At 34.0% G+C, this 20,687-nt stretch overlaps 1 protein-coding gene across 1 annotated transcript in view; it reads left to right on the forward strand.

Moving 5' to 3' along the window:
* Positions 1-384: 384 nt before the first annotated feature.
* The window catches only part of LOC149775015 (uncharacterized), a 44,062-nt gene continuing 23,759 nt past the window's right edge, over positions 385-20,687 (forward strand). Inside the window, exons 1-6 of the mRNA XM_089944550.1 lie at positions 385-600; positions 5,654-5,760; positions 8,211-8,459; positions 8,791-8,912; positions 13,322-13,482; positions 20,051-20,178. Coding sequence (XP_089800676.1) covers positions 411-600; positions 5,654-5,760; positions 8,211-8,459; positions 8,791-8,912; positions 13,322-13,482; positions 20,051-20,178 — 957 coding nt within the window. The 5' untranslated portion in view covers positions 385-410. The remainder of the gene's footprint in view (positions 601-5,653; positions 5,761-8,210; positions 8,460-8,790; positions 8,913-13,321; positions 13,483-20,050; positions 20,179-20,687) is intronic.

The following is a 20,687-nucleotide window of genomic DNA, read 5'->3' on the forward strand; positions in this document are numbered from 1 at the left end:
AGTTAATTTTCCTCCTTTCAGATGCAGAACAATACTACAGACTTCAGCGCCTTGTAAAGCTTTTAAATGAGCGTGCTCAGAAGCAGGTGTCTAAAAGTAAACAAGAGTCACAAAGTAAGTTGGATGACCAGGTCACCAGAGAAAAACATGATAATGGACACCCCCAACACAATCAGCCCATCAGCAAAGAACATGATAAAGGACATCCCCATCATGATCAGCATGTCAGTGCCGAGCCAGACAGCAATCAAGAAGACAAATCAGCACCTTCCATGCCAGAAGAATCACCTGTTGCATGAGTGGGTCCAGAAGAAAACAGTAGGATAGAGTCCAGAGAAAATGAGAAAGATACAGTGTTGGAAATCCTCCACTTGGTCAATGAAAATTCAGGCAAACTAGAGAAGAGTTCGATGGAATATGCTGCCTTGGCATTGTGGGACTTTGCAGGGCAATATGTATTCTATACTACCCACCAGACATTCTTGACCAGTCGTGCAATATATCTCTTGGTTATAGACCTCAGTCAACAAATCACAGACCTCATAAAAGATGACGAGTGTTTCCTTGATACAGAGGGGATAAAGCTGTGTAAAGTTCATGGTAAGTAAAGCATTTATAGCTGTAAAGGGGGAGTGTGTAGGGAACCGACAAAGAATCATGTACCTAAAATATCAGTCAAAACATTTTGAAGTTCATTTGTAGAAGAGAAAGAACCATTAGCTGTGAGGTGCTATTCTGCTCTCTTGAGAAATTACATATTGGAACAAGTTGAAAGAAAGGCACGAAGTATTTACAGCCACCGGTCCACTGATTTGCTACCAGGTAATTTCTTGGCAGACAGCAGTAGAAAATGAGTACCAGCCCATCTGACCAGTTGGATAATTTGGCATGAAGTAAATTTATCACATTTTATCATATTAAAAGAAGTAATATAATCCGTGTGAAAAATTAATGCAAATTTTGTATCTGTTGACCATTTGCTTCACTAGAGCATATGATCTGTGCTACAATTATTATGAACTTCAGAGAGAGGTAAGTTATCAGGTGGAGTTGTTGAAGTTTCAAAATTTTCAGTGTGAAGAAAGATGACATGCCTATGCAACTGTCATGTCTTGTTACTTAAATTTCTTTAAAACTGATAAGTATGTAGACCTGCCAGCCCTTGTGATATTACTATAAGTCTGATGGAAATACAATTGTTTGCAGTAAAATCTGGATGCTGCCTTAACCTTGTTTGAATCAGATCCGGGCTTTATATTAGATTCAATGGATGTAGTCAGGAAACCAAACTAATGTTACCTGAGTACCTCAGATGCTTTAAACTGCATGTATCTTGTGATGCTAAACAGCTGCATGATGTAGCTTTTTTTTGTTTTTAAATGGCGCTCAACAAGCAACATGTCAGGAGAAAATGGACAATAAACCATTTAAAGCTGTTCAGTAGTACAGAAGAATTAAAAGGAATATTCAGATTCTTGAGGGAAACATCTAAAAGGGCTACAATAACATTTAGTTGATATCACGTGCTGATTGGAATATGTCACATGTGGGAGAAGATGAAATGCAATTTGTGAAAATGTAGTGGAGGTAATGAAAATTGAAATAAACATGGCAAAGTTTTTAGCTTAATATGGTGTTTACTGTCACTGTGCCAGTCTTGAATCACACTTATGGCCTGTTTAATTCATGTTTTCCAGCTTGACAGTAGCAATACATGATATTTTGTTAAACCTTACTGAAAACTGGTCCAACATACCTGCAGGAACAGGGGATGATCTTATTCAGGAATTTACTGTTAAAAAACTAATGTTTTATGTTTAATTAGAATGTGCCGAGTTCAAAAATAAACTCATCATCATGATATATGTTTTGAAATAAATTCAAAGTAAGCATGCAAACTCATGCACTGTTCACCATTAATAATATTAATCTTTAGTCCTTGAAACGTGGTGACATCATATTATTTCAAGCTGAAATTTGCATATTTCTTACAGATGGTTGAATAGAAATGTTTGGTGAACATTCAGCTTCAATATAAAGTTTACCTTTCCTTTTTGTCAGGTACTTCTGAAGCACTTAATTTTTGCCTTTTTCTAAATCCCCGACCACAAACATTTTTTTGCATAAAATACCATAATGATGAGTCATACACATGTTGAAATTATGTTACTCTTAAAAGTAATAGTGTATATTAATTACATTGTTCTTATATATATATATATATATATATATATATATATATATATATATATATATATATATATATAGATAGATAGATGGATAGATAGATAGATAGATGCAAAGTAGGCATGGCTACTAACTTCATGATCGATCAATGGCTCACTATGCCCTCTGTAGCTGATAATCTCTCATTAGACCAAAGTCCTAGTTAAACTTAGACAGTAACTCTAAGAGGTCTCTATGATACTCCTACATAGTGGGTGGGTGGGTGGAAATCCTTACAATAAGAATAGGACATAGGATGAAATGCAGACTCAAAAGTTCAAGACTCAAATATCATGTGCATCACTTCCAAGTAATAATGCATTGATTTGGTATCACAGTGGTAGTGTTCAGTCAGACAAATCTAGGTAATTCAATAACAGGTGTTATGATAAAAGTATATATTATCATTTATAAATGTCACAAAGTTGAATGTTAAGATATGTTATATTAAAATTGTTTATTGACAGACTTTAAAACATTGGCTAACATTTCATTAAAGTCATATAGGTTAATTTGAAATAGAGCCTTGAGAAACACTCACTGGCTCTATATTCAAACCTGCATTTATTATTAATATTATTATTATTATTATTATTATCATTATTATTATTATTATTATATTTCCTATTTCTATTGAATTGTAATAAACATTATCTGAACAAGGTCTGCAAGAAATATTTTGATTTTACATAGTTATTTCATGATATCTACATGAATAAATGCTAAGAAAATAACTTTTTCGTATAATAAATAAATTTTGGAAAAGTCTAAAACTATGTTTTAAACACTACATCTATCCATGAAAACCGTTCTGGATATGTAATCATTCATTTTTAGCTTAATATTAGATTTATCAGTGAAATAGTAATCAGGCATTATTTTCTAGATCCTGTGAAGTAAAATCAAATATTTCTTGGAAAATAATAAACAAAAGAGTTATCTGTTCTTTGCACACTGCGTTATTAGTAAAAAGTAGTAAATATTTTCCCTCTCTCTGTTTAAACATAAAGAGCTCTTAACACATACCTTGGAAACCAGAACAGGTTCCAGCAGAGACATTAACAAGTCTTTTATACCTCCAACAGAACTCTCAATAATTCTGTTCTTGGCAGGGAAAATTCTGCTGTTCACTGGGTAGGAGCCGCAAGGAAAACTTCTTTGTGCTGAGGCTTGTAGGGACAACCGTACTATGCTATTTATAGCAACAAAACTACATCTTAATTAATAATTGTATTTAAAAGCCTGCATAACACAGAGTATTAGGTAAATGTACATACAACAATTTTTTTTCCTTTCTGAATGGTCACAATTTGCAATACAAATAAATGTTTAGCTTTAAAATGAGTGGTGTCATAAGCGACCACTAACCATTAAGCGAGATGACAACGGGAGTGTCCCAAATGTGCCAAATTTGGAAATGAGGCTAATATCTAGGATAGTTACACATGCTTTCCCGGCATAATAACATCATGAAATTAAAGAGTTCAGAGGATGGATTATGATCAATTTGTGTGATAATTTGAAATATACCCTGGAATCAAATCAATCATTGTTTGGTGTTGAATAACAGTATGTATTAATGAATAAATTAATATTGAATGTCAATGTTGACAACACCACAGGGGTTTGTATTATTGCTTACAATTTACCTCTAATACATGTACTATAAAATAACTGTATGACAGGCAATTTGTATGCAATAATACAAGCCCCTGTGGGCAACACCCACTCACCTAACTATGATGTCCTAAAATACAAGCCCCTGTGGGCAACACCCACTCACCTAACTATGATGTCCTAACCCCGTCTACAATGTAGAGGCACCAGTATTAGTGCTACCACTCATGCTGCTTAAGCACTGAAAGCTTTACGATTCATGAACTTACTTTTAAACTTTTTTTTCAAATTAGGAGCAAGATTTTCTGCCAATTATTTACTTTAGAGATAAAATAAATATCTAATTCAGATTATCATATTGTACAGGTTCTCAGAAACATTGTCATTACAGTAAACCGATATTTCTATGATGTAAATTATGGATGTTGAAACATTAAATTTTGTGTACGCCAAATTTTGATTTTAAATTTTCTTAATAATTCTCACCAGTTTGGAGCAATATTATAAGTTCATGGGTAGTTTTAAAGTGTAAATGAGAAGAAAGGAACAGCCACTGAATTTGTTGTCAAGGAATATATATGACTTTGTTTTGTTTTGCCTATTTAACTAGAGAATTACCACAGATGGATTTTCTTTTCTTTATGATGGCACTATTTGTACAGATTAATATTCTCAAGGAATGACATGAAATGGCTATCTTTTCTTCAAAATTATTCAAAATATTGTCGGTTTTACTCCTTTTAAGCTTATACTAAACATGTACATTTTAATTTAAATACTGTAAGATTCGTACTTAGAGCAATCTGACAGTTATATTATCTAGGTGATCATGATTACATCATTTTAACTATCAATAGTGTCAGTGTCACATTTATTAACTCTGAGACTAACCGCTAAAATATATTTCATTCAAAAAGTTGTATAAAAATTTTGTAATATACATAGTTCTATGAATGACAATAATTCCTATTTCTTTGTATAAATGTCCAATTTTTAAAAAAAGGAAGTTTTTGTGTGGTTTTGAACTCAGTTTATGTTGTATTATTGATATGATTACATTTTTTATGTACGCATATGCTGGGAAGAGTTCTGTTTCTTGATGGCATAGGTGACCTTTTCTTATATATATATATATATATATATATATATATATATATATATATATATATATATATAATTTGCATTGTCAGGATTTTTTATTTATAAAAAAAAGTATTTTTTTAAATTTCATTATATGCCAATGTGGCTTGGCATTGTGTGTTTGGCTTTGCCTCATCTGGGGTAAAGTTTATTTTCTGCTTGACCTGAGTTCTCTGTTTTGTGTTTTTTTATATAAATTTGATTATGTAAGTAATTAATACATAGCTAGAGTGTTCTCTATGTGTCGGTTTATTATTGGAATTATTATTGGTCTCTTTGTTTTTGTCTGGGTCTGGGTTGATGGGATTCCCATGCAGTTTGCCTTGTGTGCTTGATATTGTCCGGGTTTTATATCATAATTTTAGTAACAGACTGCTAATTAGTGCAGGCAATTTCTTTATAGATATTGGGAGCTTTTGAGAGGGTTGTTTTCCTTTGGATACTGTTTTTCTGGTGGGAAATGTTGTTCATGACAGGGTCGGGTGTGGACTGTATAGTCTTGTTGATGGAGGGAGTTGTTCATTCATTTTTAAGATATAATAAAACCAATTTGTATTATTATTGTGTTCAGTATTCATTTGGACTGGAATTTATGCTGTATTTATTGTTTTCATTATTATTATTATTATTATTCATTGATTTGCAAAGTTGGTATCTGTTCTTTCTTCAGAGCTGATTGAAATCTGGTTCAACTCTATACATTCCTGTGCAACATCCTCACACTCTGGCATCCCTCCTGTGATTATAGTGGGAACACATGTGGACAAGATTCCAGAGGTTTGTATAGATGGTATATATACTCTGACACAGAGCTCAAAATTCCAATATATTCCAATAACTCCTTATTTGGTTTGGGACTTTTATACTGTTTGGTAGAGATGGATCGCAGCTGGGGAGTATTACCAGGTAGCCTATGCTGGTTGATTGTAAATATTCAGGAGCACTATTATGGGATTTTCTGTACATTAATTTGGCTTTTCTCAACAGATTCGGTCTTTAACAGGTAATAATTTCAACCTACCAGCTAAATTTTCCTTCTTTCTTGATTGATATTAGCCCAAATGCTCTTTTTTGAAGATGTGCCAGCTTTGCTATGTTTTTATCATTTGAATTACCCCATGCTGTATTACTGTAGTCTAAATAGGGTTGTATGTAACTGTTATAAAACAGTTTTCTGTGCCTTTCAGGGAGAAAATGTCTTATCCTGCTGAAAAGCCATAAACTTGAATTGACCTTTTTACTGATATGTTTGATATGTTCAGTTCGTGATAGGTTATTACTACCAGAATACCATGTAGTCTATCATGACAGACCATTTGCAAATTTGTATCCTTCCTTGTCAGACATAGTTCACTTTCAAGATTTGTCCTTCTTTGCTGTGTTGAGATAAGTAATATTTTAGTTTTACCAGTATTTTACATTGAAGCAAACCTAACAACTTGCTACCTCTACCGCAGAACAACTCGATAAATGTCTGCATTCATTGCTGGACAAACATGCCCCAGCATCCAGGTGCAGAGTATCAATTCAAAAGTGTTCTCCATGGTATGGCGGTGTTAGGGACCAGTTTCACACTGCTAAAAGAAACCGCAGTAAAGCTGAGAGGCTCTGGCTTTCCACCAGACTCGCTATTCATATCAAATCTGTGTTTTTATATTACCTTCAGGAATGAATAAATATGGTAATATTAAATGTAACTAAAGGGACTTATTGGAAATAAAAAGTTGTCTTCATTAATTTAATTGAGGACATTGTTAACATACATTATTTCTTGTACATTTGCTTCTTGAAATTGTTTAAAATTTCAGTTTTTGGATACTACTGTTTAAGATAAATTGCATGCACGGTGCAGATGGGGCACTTAAACATTAGAATTTTGTCCTTGCGTAATATTGTATTCCAGCGAAATGTCTTTTTGACATTAGTCTGGATGTCATGCCAGATGTCAATCATTTGCACAGATATTTACGTCCAAATTGCTCATAAGGAAAACACAGGTGAGAAAATCCAACTTAGAACAGATTTAGCATGAGTCCAATTGGAATCAAAGTCCAAAATCAGCACATGTGAAAATTTGGTTAGTTTTTCCTTAGCTCACATGATTTAACAAACTGCACACATCAGCTTACAAAATCTGTCATATTTGCATACATTGTTAACAAGGTCCAGATGTGCAGTTTATGAGAAGCACATGACAATTTTGTTCAGATTTTTCTGCATGGCTAAACTTAATCAGTTCAACAGGAGAAATGAAAAATAATAACTAAGCACTAATCAGAAAATTGACATAAGTTCTTTTCCAGGGTTTTCCATGCTGAAATATATTAAGAAAAATGTCCATAGATTTCCAGGCATATCCAGCCTTTTGTTGCTTTTGTCATTAGGACATTGGGTTATCCTCCATATGGGAAATCCAACCACTCATCCTCAGAAGGATACCTGAGGTAGAGGTCGGATGCTCAGCATTTCCTCTTGTTATTATCCTGAAATAATGTAACTGAGGAATGTGATCAAAGGAGAAAGCAAAGTTTTAAATAAATTGTGTTTCTCCGAGAATACTTACCCAATCACAATACTTAAGAACCCTCCCTACCAGCCCACCATGCGAGCATCCACATTAGTGTCTTGCTCAGCTAAAACCTGGCGACACCTTGTGGTATCAAGGGGAGGTAATGGGCATGATCTGCTGCCATTTGTCTACCTAAACATGACAGGATAAGACATATGTTTTATCTTTTAGTAGGGCTGCATTTGCAAGGTAACAGGCTAATATTCCTAACATAATGTGATTGGGAAAACACAGTTTACTTAAATTTTGTATTTCATTATGTTAATTACCTGACTGTTGTGTGTGTGTGCTCTTGTATTGAAATATCCAAAACATGCATGATTCCATTATGTTAAAATCTATGATTGCTATATGCACGTGTTTTCATTCTATAACTGTGTTCCAGATATGCATGATTCCATTATGCGCGACTGCTATATGCATGTATTTTGGTTGTATTGGTGTGTTCCAAAATACATGATTACATTATGTTAAATGAGTGACTCCTGTACAAATGTGTTTTCATTGTATTGTGTTTAAGATGTGGATGAGTTTTCTTATTATTTTTACACATGTGAGTTTATTTAGGATGCATTGAAGAATACAGTATTGTTATCTGTTGTACCAATGTGACAAACTGCAATTGATTCCATGATGAATTATTTTATTTTCTTCACAGAAATCTCGAAGAAAGGTCATTGATGACTACTTCATGACAATCCGCCAAATGCTGAAAAACAAGCCGATTGTACTTCACCTAATGGATAGTATTGCCATTGATAACACCCAGTGTGACCCCAGGCTGGAGGACCTGAAAAAAAGAATTTTTGAGCTGGCATCACAGCAGCCCCATTGGGGGGAGGAAAAACCTGCCCGATGGCTGCCCTTGGAACAAGCAATCATGAAACTGAAAGCTTCTGGTGTCAAGGTATCAGTAGCTAGTAAAATCTCAAATTAAATCAGAAGAAATATTTTCATGACAATTATTTTACAAATTTCTTATTTTCCTTTTGTTATTCCTGTTTTGAAATGACCAACAAGATCACATCAGAGAGGGAAATTAGTTTGAAAATATCCATTTTCCAACACATCATGTGATATTTACCATCAACATTTGTTAAGTCTGCAAATATTGTTCTACTTATTCAAATTGAATGTTGATAGTAAGTTCCAAGCATGTTCATGTTACTGGTACACATGTATCTATCACCATAGTTCTCAGACTTTATTACAGTAATGGTTTACTTTCTTTTCGTCAGTTTGCACCACTGAGTCTCATAGAAGAGATAAATAAGTCAGCATCTGTTAAGATTGAAGGCAGAGATGAACTGGAAGTGTTCCTTACTTTCCAGCATGAGATTGGCACAATTCTCTACTTCAGGTAAGATGAGGGTTATTTTCCCCCATTGATCTGGAAATGTCTTTTAATCCACTCTTTGGTAACTAAGAATGCAAAAAAAAGAATTTTTGACTAACCCTGTTGTATATGGCTGATGTCAACACTGCCTTAGACAAATGGTATTGGATGTTCAGTGCAGCCTTTGACATATATGTCCCAATTAAAACAAAAAAGGGCTAAACATCAAATTACACCCAAGTGGATTACCCCTGAGATCAATGAGGCTAGGCACCCAAAAGATAATTTCCACAAGAAAAAAAGACACAAAAAGCTATAGAAAGTGGAGGAATAAAGCTAAGCACCTGATAGATAAGGCAAAATAGAATAACTATAAACAGGCTAGTGATGAAAGTAAGAGTACCATTGTGGAAGCATGTAAAAGAGGCGAATCCACCCAAGAACAGTTATGTTCCCCCTAGACGTAAGCAAAATGATAGAGCAACATGTGTACAAGACATTGCAGAAATGTTCAACAATTCCTTCATAACCATCTCCAGTAACAGTATTCAGAACCAGACTAACATCCCAATTGAACTTGATGCTCTTCTGTCATTTATAAGATGATACTTATTTTTCAATAGCTAATGTTAGTGAAGCAGATATTTTTGATATGCTAATTAAGTTGAATATATGTAAATCCTCTGGATTGGATGGTATTGGTCCATGAATTTGTAAACTTGCTGCACCACTAATAACACAGTCATTAATGCATATTATAAACTTAAGTATAATAAGTGGTAATTTTCCATAAACAAAATGTGCAAAAGTTACACTTATCTTTAAGAAGGAAGAAAAGGAGGATCCAGGGAATTACAGACCAATATCAATTCTACCTGTATTGTCAAAATTATTTGAAAAGCATGTAGCCATTCAGGTCAATACATTTTTTGAAACATACTCTCTATTTCATATAGCAAAATCAGGAATTAGAAAGTACCACTCATTCCAAACAGAACTTAACCAAATTAATTGATCTTTAGCTGAAGGAAATGGATAATGGACATATGACTTGGACTGTTTGCCTTGACTTCAAGAAAGGCTTTGATCTTGTTGATGATGAAATTCTGCCGCAAAAGTTGAACTGTTACATGTTTGACAATCCTTCTTTAAACTGGTTTAGATCATACCTAAACCAAAGGTCTCAACAAGTAAGCATTGGCACTATTAGCTCTCAAACTTGCACTATTCATTCAAGAGTCCCTCAAGGCTCCATTTTAGGCCCTCTCTTCATCTTATCTATATCAATGATCTACCATTAAATAATGAATCCACAAATACAGATTTGTTTGCAGATGATGCAGCCTTGCATACATCTAGTTCTGAAGTTATCCAAATCTGACCTTATTAGAGTCCAAAACTGGGAACAACAAAATAGGATGATAATTAATGAAGGTAAAATAAAATGTATGATTTATTGGATATCAGAAAAAGATACACAAATCAGGGAACCCAGAACTATCTCTTGCAATAAATAATCATCCATTAGAAAATGTCAAACATGAAAAGCTTGTAAGTGTGTCCATAGATAATAATTTATTATCCGATGACCATATTGATTAGCTTTGTAAAACACTGTCATCCAAAATTGCCCTACTCAGCAGAATCAAGAAATATTTACCTATGGAAACTCACAATCTATACTACAAGTCATATATTCTTCCAATAATGAATTATTGTTCAAATGTATGGGGAAACTGCTAAGTCTGAGCATGACAGGATTCATAAACTTCAGAAACGAGCAGCATGCGTAATTTCAGATGCATCTATTGGTCATCCCTCAAAAGCATTATTTACAGAATTCAAATGGTTCACAATATATGCCAAGATAAATTTTTACACGCAGCTCTTTTTTTTATAAATGTTTACATGGAACTGCATCAGAGTATCTTCAAGACTTATTCAGGTCTTTTTCAACACAATACCAGTTGAGATGAGTATCACATGGAAACCTTCTAGCACCAAAGTCAAGAACAGAGCAATTTACAAAGAGCTTCCAATACTCTGGTACAGTTCTGTGGAGCATGCTTCCACTACATGTAAAATCTGTTGAAAATATTACAGTATTTCAGAAAAGAGATATCATGAACATGTATGTGTTTCTAATAGATAAGGGAATTTAGTATTTTAATACTAAAACATGTTAAACAGTAATTATTGCTATCTTCATATACTGTGCATTGTTATACTCTCCTTAAGAGGGCCTCAAGTAAGAATAGTCCTTGCCTAATGAGTCACCCTCTATATATAAAGCATTATTATTATTATTATTATCATACTGAGTAAAATAATACTTTGTTACACAGTGACCTGTACATTAAATGTCTATATTTTACAAGACTGTCTTGAGTTTAAAAAATGTATCCAATTAGACATGGAGTCTAATACAGATTTTTTCAAAAGAACATGAATGAAAATAAAATATCTAAAGATTAGTTGCCGTATTAAGTCAATATTATTATTATTATTAAATATTATTATGTATCATGTCAGATATCTTAACGTTTTGAAACAAAGATTTGTAATTGGTTATAATATGGTTCTTATTTTATAGAGAATGGACCGAAATTTCTTACAATTACACAAGTTTAAATTATCTAGACAGGCTTTATGTATCCTCAAATTTGTTTAACTAATAGGTTATGTAAGAGTGTGTATATTTTATTTTTATGATCTTTATACCTCTTCCTCTGTTGTCTTTGTCAAATATTTATAATTACATAATGAGACATTGGATAATTATATAAAACAATCAATGTATGCATGCCATGCTCTTCTAACAGCTACAACATTGTGTTTCCAGTATATTACCTGTGTCCAAATATCAACAAATGTCAATGATATGGCCACCATGGCACCATAGCCAATCCATAATTAACTTGTGTTGTAGTGCTTAAAATAGAGAGCACAATCATCCAGTTCTATGAGTAAAATCATGTATGCCTGGTCAACATATAAAAGTGTTTTAGACTCACCCCAAAATGGACTGGTCTGCATATAAGAGTCTTTACAGAACCAACCAAAAAGGACTGATCTGGGCATAAAAGTATTTTATCCCAAACCAAAAAAAGCCTAGTCTCCATATAAACTTCTTTAAGACCAAACCTTCATCTGAACACCAGTGTTTTTTAGAATTGAGAAAAAATGAGTCTCATGATAAAATCACCCTATGTCACCAAGTGTATATTAATGTTACTTTTACACCGCTACACAATGTTCACCCAGATGTTACTCAAATCAAAGTGAATGATCCAAGTGCACATGTGGCAGTTAAAATCTTAAGGTCACTGATTCTGTTCTTAAAACACAAATTGTTATTTACATACTATTGTTTAAGTTTCAAAACACAAATTTATATGTTTTTATCATGAAATGGTATCTTGTGGAAATCGGCCCGTGATAGTTGCTATAACTAGAGACATATAGACCCCAACTCATATCTCTACTATAATTTACTCAGGAAAGGGTTAATGGTCAATCACAAACACTGGACATAACTGACTACAGCAAGTGATCATCTCAAAATGACGGTCACTTAATATACATCTAAACAACAACAGGGCAAAGTCATTTTCACTTAACTAACATAATATACCAATTAAAGATTTTCATTTTTTAGGTCACTGTCACCGATTTCGCCTCGTAGCATGACCAAAAATAAATTCTAATGGTGGGTGATTTTATTGTTCAATACATTCTATCAGTGGGTCCTGAAAAGCCTTAATCACATCTTAGGGTGGCTACCCAATTTCAAAACTGACTTCTCCCAGTCCCATGTAAGTTTATGGAACAACCCTTAGTACATATTTGTTCCTATTGTTTCAAGTTCATTGTTTTTGTTCAATCTGTATTTGCTTCCCTAAGTCTGAGATGTTTGATAATAATGTACTATCAATACTATAGTCAGTACCTTTTAACAGTATCTGTGTAATAAGGTGCTACAAATACTGTAGTCACCACCTTTTAACAGTATTTGTCTATTAAGGTACTACAAATGTTGTAGTCAGTACCTTTTAACAGTATCTGTCTATTAAGGTACTACAAATGCTGTAGTCAGTACCTTTTAACAGTATCTGTGTAATACGGTACTACAAAGTGCTGTAGTCAGTACCTTGGAACTGTGTATGTAATAAGGTACTATACATACTGTACTCACTACCTTTTAACAGTATCTGTGTAATAACTGTAATAAGATACTACAATATCTGTCTATTAGGGTCATACAAATGATATAGTCAGTACCCTTGAACTGTATTAATTACCTAAGTCTGAGATGGTTCATAAGAAGATTCATAGTGAATACCATAGTCAGTATCTTTTATCTGTGCCTGTGAGAACATTTATTAAAGTAAATGATATGTCTCTGTAAAACAGTATTCTTTATTAATTTTTAGTGTTCAAGGACTAAGGGAGAAGATTGTGCTGGACCCACAGTGGATGATTGATGCCCTCAAGTCCCTTATTACGGCTGAGACATTCATTATGCAAAACCCTACCATCATTAAGAAGTGGTATGATTTCAGAGATAAAGGGAAACTTACTCATGAACTAATAGGTTGGTATATTTGAATCCCATTACTCTATTTCATGTAATTCTTTTTTACAAGGAGAAGTTCCATTTTACCAAATTGTGCAAATTATGTAAAACATTATATATATATATATATATATATATATATATATATATATATATATATATATATATATATATATATATATATATAAGTAATGTGTTGAAACTATGTTTATCATATATTGGGAAGTGATCACAGACAGAAAAATTAAAAAAAGACCCCAAATGAAGAAATTACTCCAAAATGATGGTTGTCAGTACATGAGTCATTGGGAAGTGATCCCATACAAAAAAGATAACAAAAGATCTTGTATAATTGCTCTAAAAACATGGATATTGTTTGAATTTGCTTATATATGGCATTGTATGTAGTGCACTATTTAAGTTAAAGGCTGTGTAACATTGACATGTATTCAGTGTTCCAGCTAGGATTTCAGATGACAGGTGCTGACCAGGGCACTTTGAGCACTGTCAGACAATTTTTCAAGATCAGGGCACTACATGTGTGAAAGGATGTCATACAGTAACCAATAAAAACAGTGAGAAAAAAAAGTAATTTTGCCTCAGCATCATTTATTTCTTGAAATGTTCACTATTTCAAATAATATATATCTAAAAGCAAGAATTCTTCTTCATTATAAGTTATAGGTTTTGGGTCTTTTGTCATCTCATATGTCCTGGTTTCCTTGGTAGGATCATTTTGAGAGAAAATCTAAACCAAATATAAATTTTACTCTTAATGCCCAATAATATTTCATTCGAAATTTCAAATTGCAAAGAAAATAATAATAATAATAATAATAATAAATAATAATAATAATAATAATAATAATAAGAATAATAAATGACCTTATGGTCCACACAAAATATGATAGTTGGAAAATTAATCTCGTACAAATTAAAACCATGAAACTTAAAGTATACAGTAGTCCCTGTCTTAAATGGACCCCTAACCAGTGGCCACCCACTTATGGCCAGAATCCCTTGGCACTGACGAGTTTGTATTCAGAAGTACCCCTCAAGAACGGCCACCGCTCTAATGTGAACAGTGACCGGCCGCCAGCATATTAGTATAAAAATGTAAAATGTTCGACTCACGAGCGGCCACTTTTTTTCCAATGTATCCAGAGCCAATAATTAATTCATATCGTAATGTAAGGTGAGTAATCAGATTATCTCTATTATCAATCCATGTCTCCCAATGTCAAGATTCCATTGCTGAAGGAAGTGTTGGCTAAAGTACATGTAACAGTAAGATTAGTATTGTATCATTGTCTATAAAAGCCGACGTTTACAGGAAATGGGCTGAACAATGTTATGATAGAGTTTTGGGCTTCACACATCTGTCGAGTTCTTCTCTTTGTTGATTACAACCTGTTTTATAAGGCCACTTTCCTTGTGCAGAAGGGGTGGCCGTATAAGAGAGGAACCACTGTAATCTCTTTCTCTCTCTCTTTATAATGCAAATAATATATGTCTTTAGAAAAAATAGTTACTTTTCTGTTAAAACATCATTCTCATAATTATCAGATGTAATTTTCATTATAAAGACAAATTAACGTTTGTATTCCATTTCATCGATGTACTGACATTGAGAAGGAAATATGTCCGTCTACATATCATGCATTCTGAATAAATTAGAGACAATTAGAATGAATCGATATGGATATACATGATTAAAGAATAAATTAAATTGCGGGCTACTGCTTATCAATAATTATGTCTTTATATACACGTAAGTAAGAGCACATGGACATAAAAGGCTGAAGTGTTTTGTTTACATATTAAATCAACACATACACAACAGAAATGGTTTTAGTTTACCAAGGCAATGGCTCGTGATGTTGGTTCAAGGATATGGGTATCAAATAGGAATAAAATAAACATTTCTACCTCAAGAATATATTGAAAATAAAGTGCATGTACCATAAATATTCTGTCAATTCCTCTTTTGCTTAGATCCTGTCTTTGCAAATGAATTATGATCTCTCTGTGTAGACATTTTCTGACACAGCACAATGGCAGATAAATAAAGCATGATTGCGTTCACATCAATAATGAGCCTCAATGATAAAGATGAAAGTTAACCAATACAGTAGGTGTCCCATCACTACACCTTTATTATTATGGCACATACAGTAGGTATCCCACCATCACATGTTTATTTTTATGACACAGACATAGGTACCTCAGCATCACACCTTGTTACGTTTGGGTTTAAAGAACACACAGACACCATGTAAGAGTTGTACAACATATGCAAAATAAAGCTAAAATGTACAAAAACAAGAGTTTTGATGTCAGCAAACATCTAATGCATATTCACAACATACTCCACAGTTGGCTTCTTCCTGTCATCTTCTCTCGTAACCAACCCTTGAAAAATTGGCACTGGCCTTCTAATTGGCCAAACGTGCTAGATCTCAAAGGATGCAAATCCAGATTACTCCCGGGGGAACTTTGAGGTATGCAAACAATAAGTATGGTAACATCCTATCTTGATCATTCTTGGTGTCTGCACAGACCATCTGCATCATTGAAATCAATGTCCTGTTAAAGCATTCTATTTTTGCAGTGCTTGTGCATGATAAGTTGTTATAACTCTATGGATACGCTGCACTTCATATGACTATTTAAACAAGATGCTAGTGTAGTTAGTTCATTTGTCTGTTATTACAACCTTTGGAAAACCAACTTGGCTAAACTCCATATGTGATTTAGCTATACTTTTTGCTTCCATATCCTTCAGAGAAAATGCTTTGGGGTACATTGTAGCATAATCAGCCACCATCAGAATGTGTGCATGTGTGTGTCAGTGTGTGATTTGGATTTTTAATGTAGATTTAACTATTTTTTAAGTCATATCGCTATGATGTCTGCAGTTTGGCAGTTTATAGTGATGTCGGACACTGGGACATCATGTCGCAGTCATGTAGCATCATGTCCCACCCAGTCATTGTATCCTGATACCAGGCCAACCAGTCCCATCACTAATATATTAATGCACAGCACGTAGTGAGGCAGCTGCTAGTATCATTTTTATAAGTCTTTGGTATGACTCATCCAGGGTTAGAACCAGCAACCTCCTGTATCTGAGGTGGATGCTCTAGCTACTAGGTCACCGGAGCAGTCACCATCAGAATGTACTTGTGTCAAAACATCATTGTAGATAATGGACCCCCAATTCCCATTGCAATTTTTGGGAACAGTTATGTCATTACAGGTAGTCAAACCATTGCGTCACTGCTTTCTTGCCTGCAAACCGTTTTGCTGTCATCTGACAATTAACTTACAATATCATTTTATATCTGCAAACAATCGAGGTCAAAATAATGATGGGAGAATTCTCTTTCATTTTTACCATACCCAAGTCAACTGTAAGGGGTCTACGATGTGCCAGCTCCGTTACCATTTTTCGCAACTGTGCTATGTGACTACGTACTACCCTCCATGCACACCATCAGCAGATTGATATTTTGCTGCAATATATCATTCTCACAAAAGAGAGTCTCTCAGTATCTGCTGTTTTGATGCTGGATTTGACAACTCTTTTCCGGTCTTCACCCACACATGGGGTACTATTCTCCACAGTCCTCTTAACATCAAGTACTTTTGCCATCAAGATCATAAAAACAATTGCCCTCTTCTTGATCAGGATATCCTTCTCTAATAATTTGAGACAAGCCCCACTTGTGTTTGTTCCTTGTAATCAAGAGTGTTAATCTTTACCGCAGCCCACTGTGCTGTAAATGGTTGATAACAGCTGTGCATAATGTAACCTTGTTCCCTTCCAGCTTGCAACTCTCTTCCAAAAGCCTCTTATCAAGATCATATCCAAGTCAGTGTCCCTCACAAACATGATCTTGCACCCATCTGCTCTTTCTATTACAAAGTAAGCCTTTCAGCAGTTGTTGGTTTTAACCAAACAAGTTCCAGGATATTTCCTGCTATCTGTTGGACAGCCTCAACAACTGATCTGGAACATGTGTTACTCGTAATCCATTATGCATGATCCGGTGACACAGCTTCTGGGGAAAATTACTCACAGAGACAAATACCTTTGTTACAATCATCCAAGAAATTCTGTTTTGATCAATCCTGGCCATCAGACCTAATACTTCTCAGGACATTCATTCCTCATGCTCACCAACATAGCAAAATGGTCATGTGGTTGTTTTCTAAAAGTGATCAAGCAATCTTTTCCTGAGCACCATGCAATCACTACAGGCTTGGAACATGTGTACACACACCTGTCAAAAGAGTTCTTGGCTGCAATACTTTCATATCACCAGACCACTTAGCCTGCTCAGTAAATGCTTCACGCTCAATGTTTATAATAAAACTTGAAGAACCTATTCATTAAATTATAAAAGATAGGGACTGATTAAACAAAATATTGATTTAGAAAATTGTACTATCAAGAGTTTAAATAGTATTGAAATGTCTGATTGTAAATGGTGACAGGTTGTGATAATTGGTTGGTTTTAATTAACGACAATTTTAACATTATTGGATACATCATACTGATGAAATGGGAATGGTTTCTTTCTCAAGGACACATCAAAGCAACCTTCAATGGAAGATATGTTTTCACATTTCCAACATGTTATAAATTGTGAAAGAGATAACAATAGACAGATATAAAGAAGCAACTGCATTGAAGATGTGGTAATGTTATCTTGAAAGTACCAAAGATCCCTTGTTCCCTGTTAATACCCACTGCCAACTTTTGGCCAATCACTATTTACAGTTAAAGATCCTTTACATCAAATACTTTTGTGTGCAAATGGACCCATCTACCGTAAGAGTCACCTGAAACAAGCATCACTCACTGTTCAAAGTGAAAATTGCTTTGTCATATTTGTGCAAAGGAACCCCTGTTTCATAACAGTCACCACTTTAATTTTAATTATATAACACTTAACTGTCATGGTTGCCTCCTCACACCCTGTTTGATGATCTGATGTAATTGACAGTTATGAAAAAGATGGGGATATTACATGCATGGGAGGACAATTTTATTTGTTCAAAGTTTGTTTGCCAGGGCTTTATGAGTGTGATTAATTTGCATTTTTTATTGCAAATTCCCCGCATAAACATGTGCAGTGGTAGCTTTTGTGCTTTACAAAATTTTATTCAGTAACAGAGAATTTTAGGTTCATAGCTCACTGGATTTCACTTGTGATAAGACGTTAAAGGAAAATGACATTGTTGAGAAAAAAAGGTATTATGTCTGTAACATTATAACTGGTAAGTGTAGCAAATCAAAAGTTTACTGGCATGGAAATGATGCTGATGACTCCAAAAGATTAAGTAAAGAACAAGGTTTGGAGTTTGTACAGTAACTGTACCAGTGAGATACTGTTAAGATACAGTGAAAGGTCTTTAAGTTCTCTTGCTGTTAATTATTTGAGACTTGAATGTTTGTTTGATAAGGGGCTACCGATAATTTGAGATTTAGATGTTTGTTTGAATAGGGATTACCAGGTTGGTTGTTTGGTAAGTGGGATTATCATGGGAGTATCGACATTTCATTTGTAACATTCTACAGATTATACAGCATCATAGTTACAATCCAAAAAGAGTAAGTAAAGAACAAAGTTTGGAATTTGATACTTGGTTGTTTGTTTGATAATGGACAATCATCATTTGAGACTTGAACGTTTGATTAAACATGGATTACTAGGTTGGCTGGTTTGTATGTGCGGCTGACATGGGAGTACTGACACTTCATTTGTAACATTCTAGAGATTACAGAGTATCAGATTTATATTTCACTAGTTTCTGATTTGATATGCATCAGGTCCAGCTTGGGTCAGCTGCTTCTATGTGTTCTTCCATTTCCTCCGATTAATATAGCCATTAATGTGTTCAAAGAGACATTCAAAAACAATGAATTCCAATCAACTGGTGGATGAATGTTTATCTTGTCAGCTATCAAGGAGGTTGATTATGTCAACATTTCACAGAGTTATGGCCCTTTTATGTGAAATTAATGGAAAATATTTTTAATTAACCATCAGCTTCCAACTAGATTCATTACAAGATTTTAGAAAGGTTTTGGACTATGCTAGATATTTTGGACAATGGCCCACTCATTTGAAAGTGATGGAAAATATTTGTATATATCATCAGCTGCCAACTAGATTTGGTATAAGATATTAGAATGGTCTTGGACTATGCTAGATTTGGTGGACAATGGCTTAAATTTTTGGTATCACTGATTTCATTATGTTTCAGTCCTTTACCAACTCAGTTTTAAAATATGTATAAAAATATATTCAGAACTCTTTTCAGCAGAAACTTGTATGAAAATAGTGTGCATACCAGATATTGATATTACTGCCTTTTAAAGACAATGTTATTTTGACATCTAGACGGCTTCTTGACATTGATATTACTACCTTTTAAAGACAATGTCCTTTTGACATCTAGACGGCTTCTTGACATTGATATTACTGCCTTTTAAAGACAATGAGGTGTTGATATCTAGATACCTTCTTGACATTGAAATTACTGCCTTTAATGACCTCATGCTGTTGGTTTCTAGATGCTCTCTGGACCAAGGAGGAGAAGCCTGATTTCCATGACAATAAGGAGCATATAATACTTGTAATGGAAAAGCTGAATATCATTGCCAGGCCAATGTCATATACCAAGGATGGAAAGATGGTCAAGGTATGTTTAAATAAAGTTGAATGATGTAGTCTTCCATTTTTTCTTTTGCACCTGGAATATTCATTGGCATAAAGATATAATGTTTATAGAGCTATTTGTCCTGTTTAGTCCATATGCCCCATCCTTCATTACATCATAAATCTCATTTTGAAAAAATGAGGACTTTCTTGTGTTAGGCCCAGGTCATTCTGTAATGGCTTTGCATGATGTGGTATTTTCCCTGTGCCAGGTTATTTCTTTATTCTTTTGCCAGATTGCTTCTTATTCCTGTTGCAGGTTATTTCTTTATTTTTGTGCCAGGCTTTACTTTACTATATTTCAGGCCTAGTTTCTTAGTGGTTGCAAAATGCCATGTTTCATTCCTTGTGTACATAAACAGTCATTATTTTACTTGATTTAATTTCAATATTTGTTATTATCATAAGTGGTAATTTACTTGTGCATCGACTATTCACTTCCAGCATGCTGTTATTGACTAACACCATCCACAGGTCTTTGTTTATTGGACT

This window comes from Sinohyriopsis cumingii, unplaced genomic scaffold, assembly GCF_028554795.1.
Source record: "Sinohyriopsis cumingii isolate HCF-2022 unplaced genomic scaffold, ASM2855479v2 utg000036l, whole genome shotgun sequence".
Classification (NCBI taxonomy): domain Eukaryota; kingdom Metazoa; phylum Mollusca; class Bivalvia; order Unionida; family Unionidae; genus Sinohyriopsis; species Sinohyriopsis cumingii.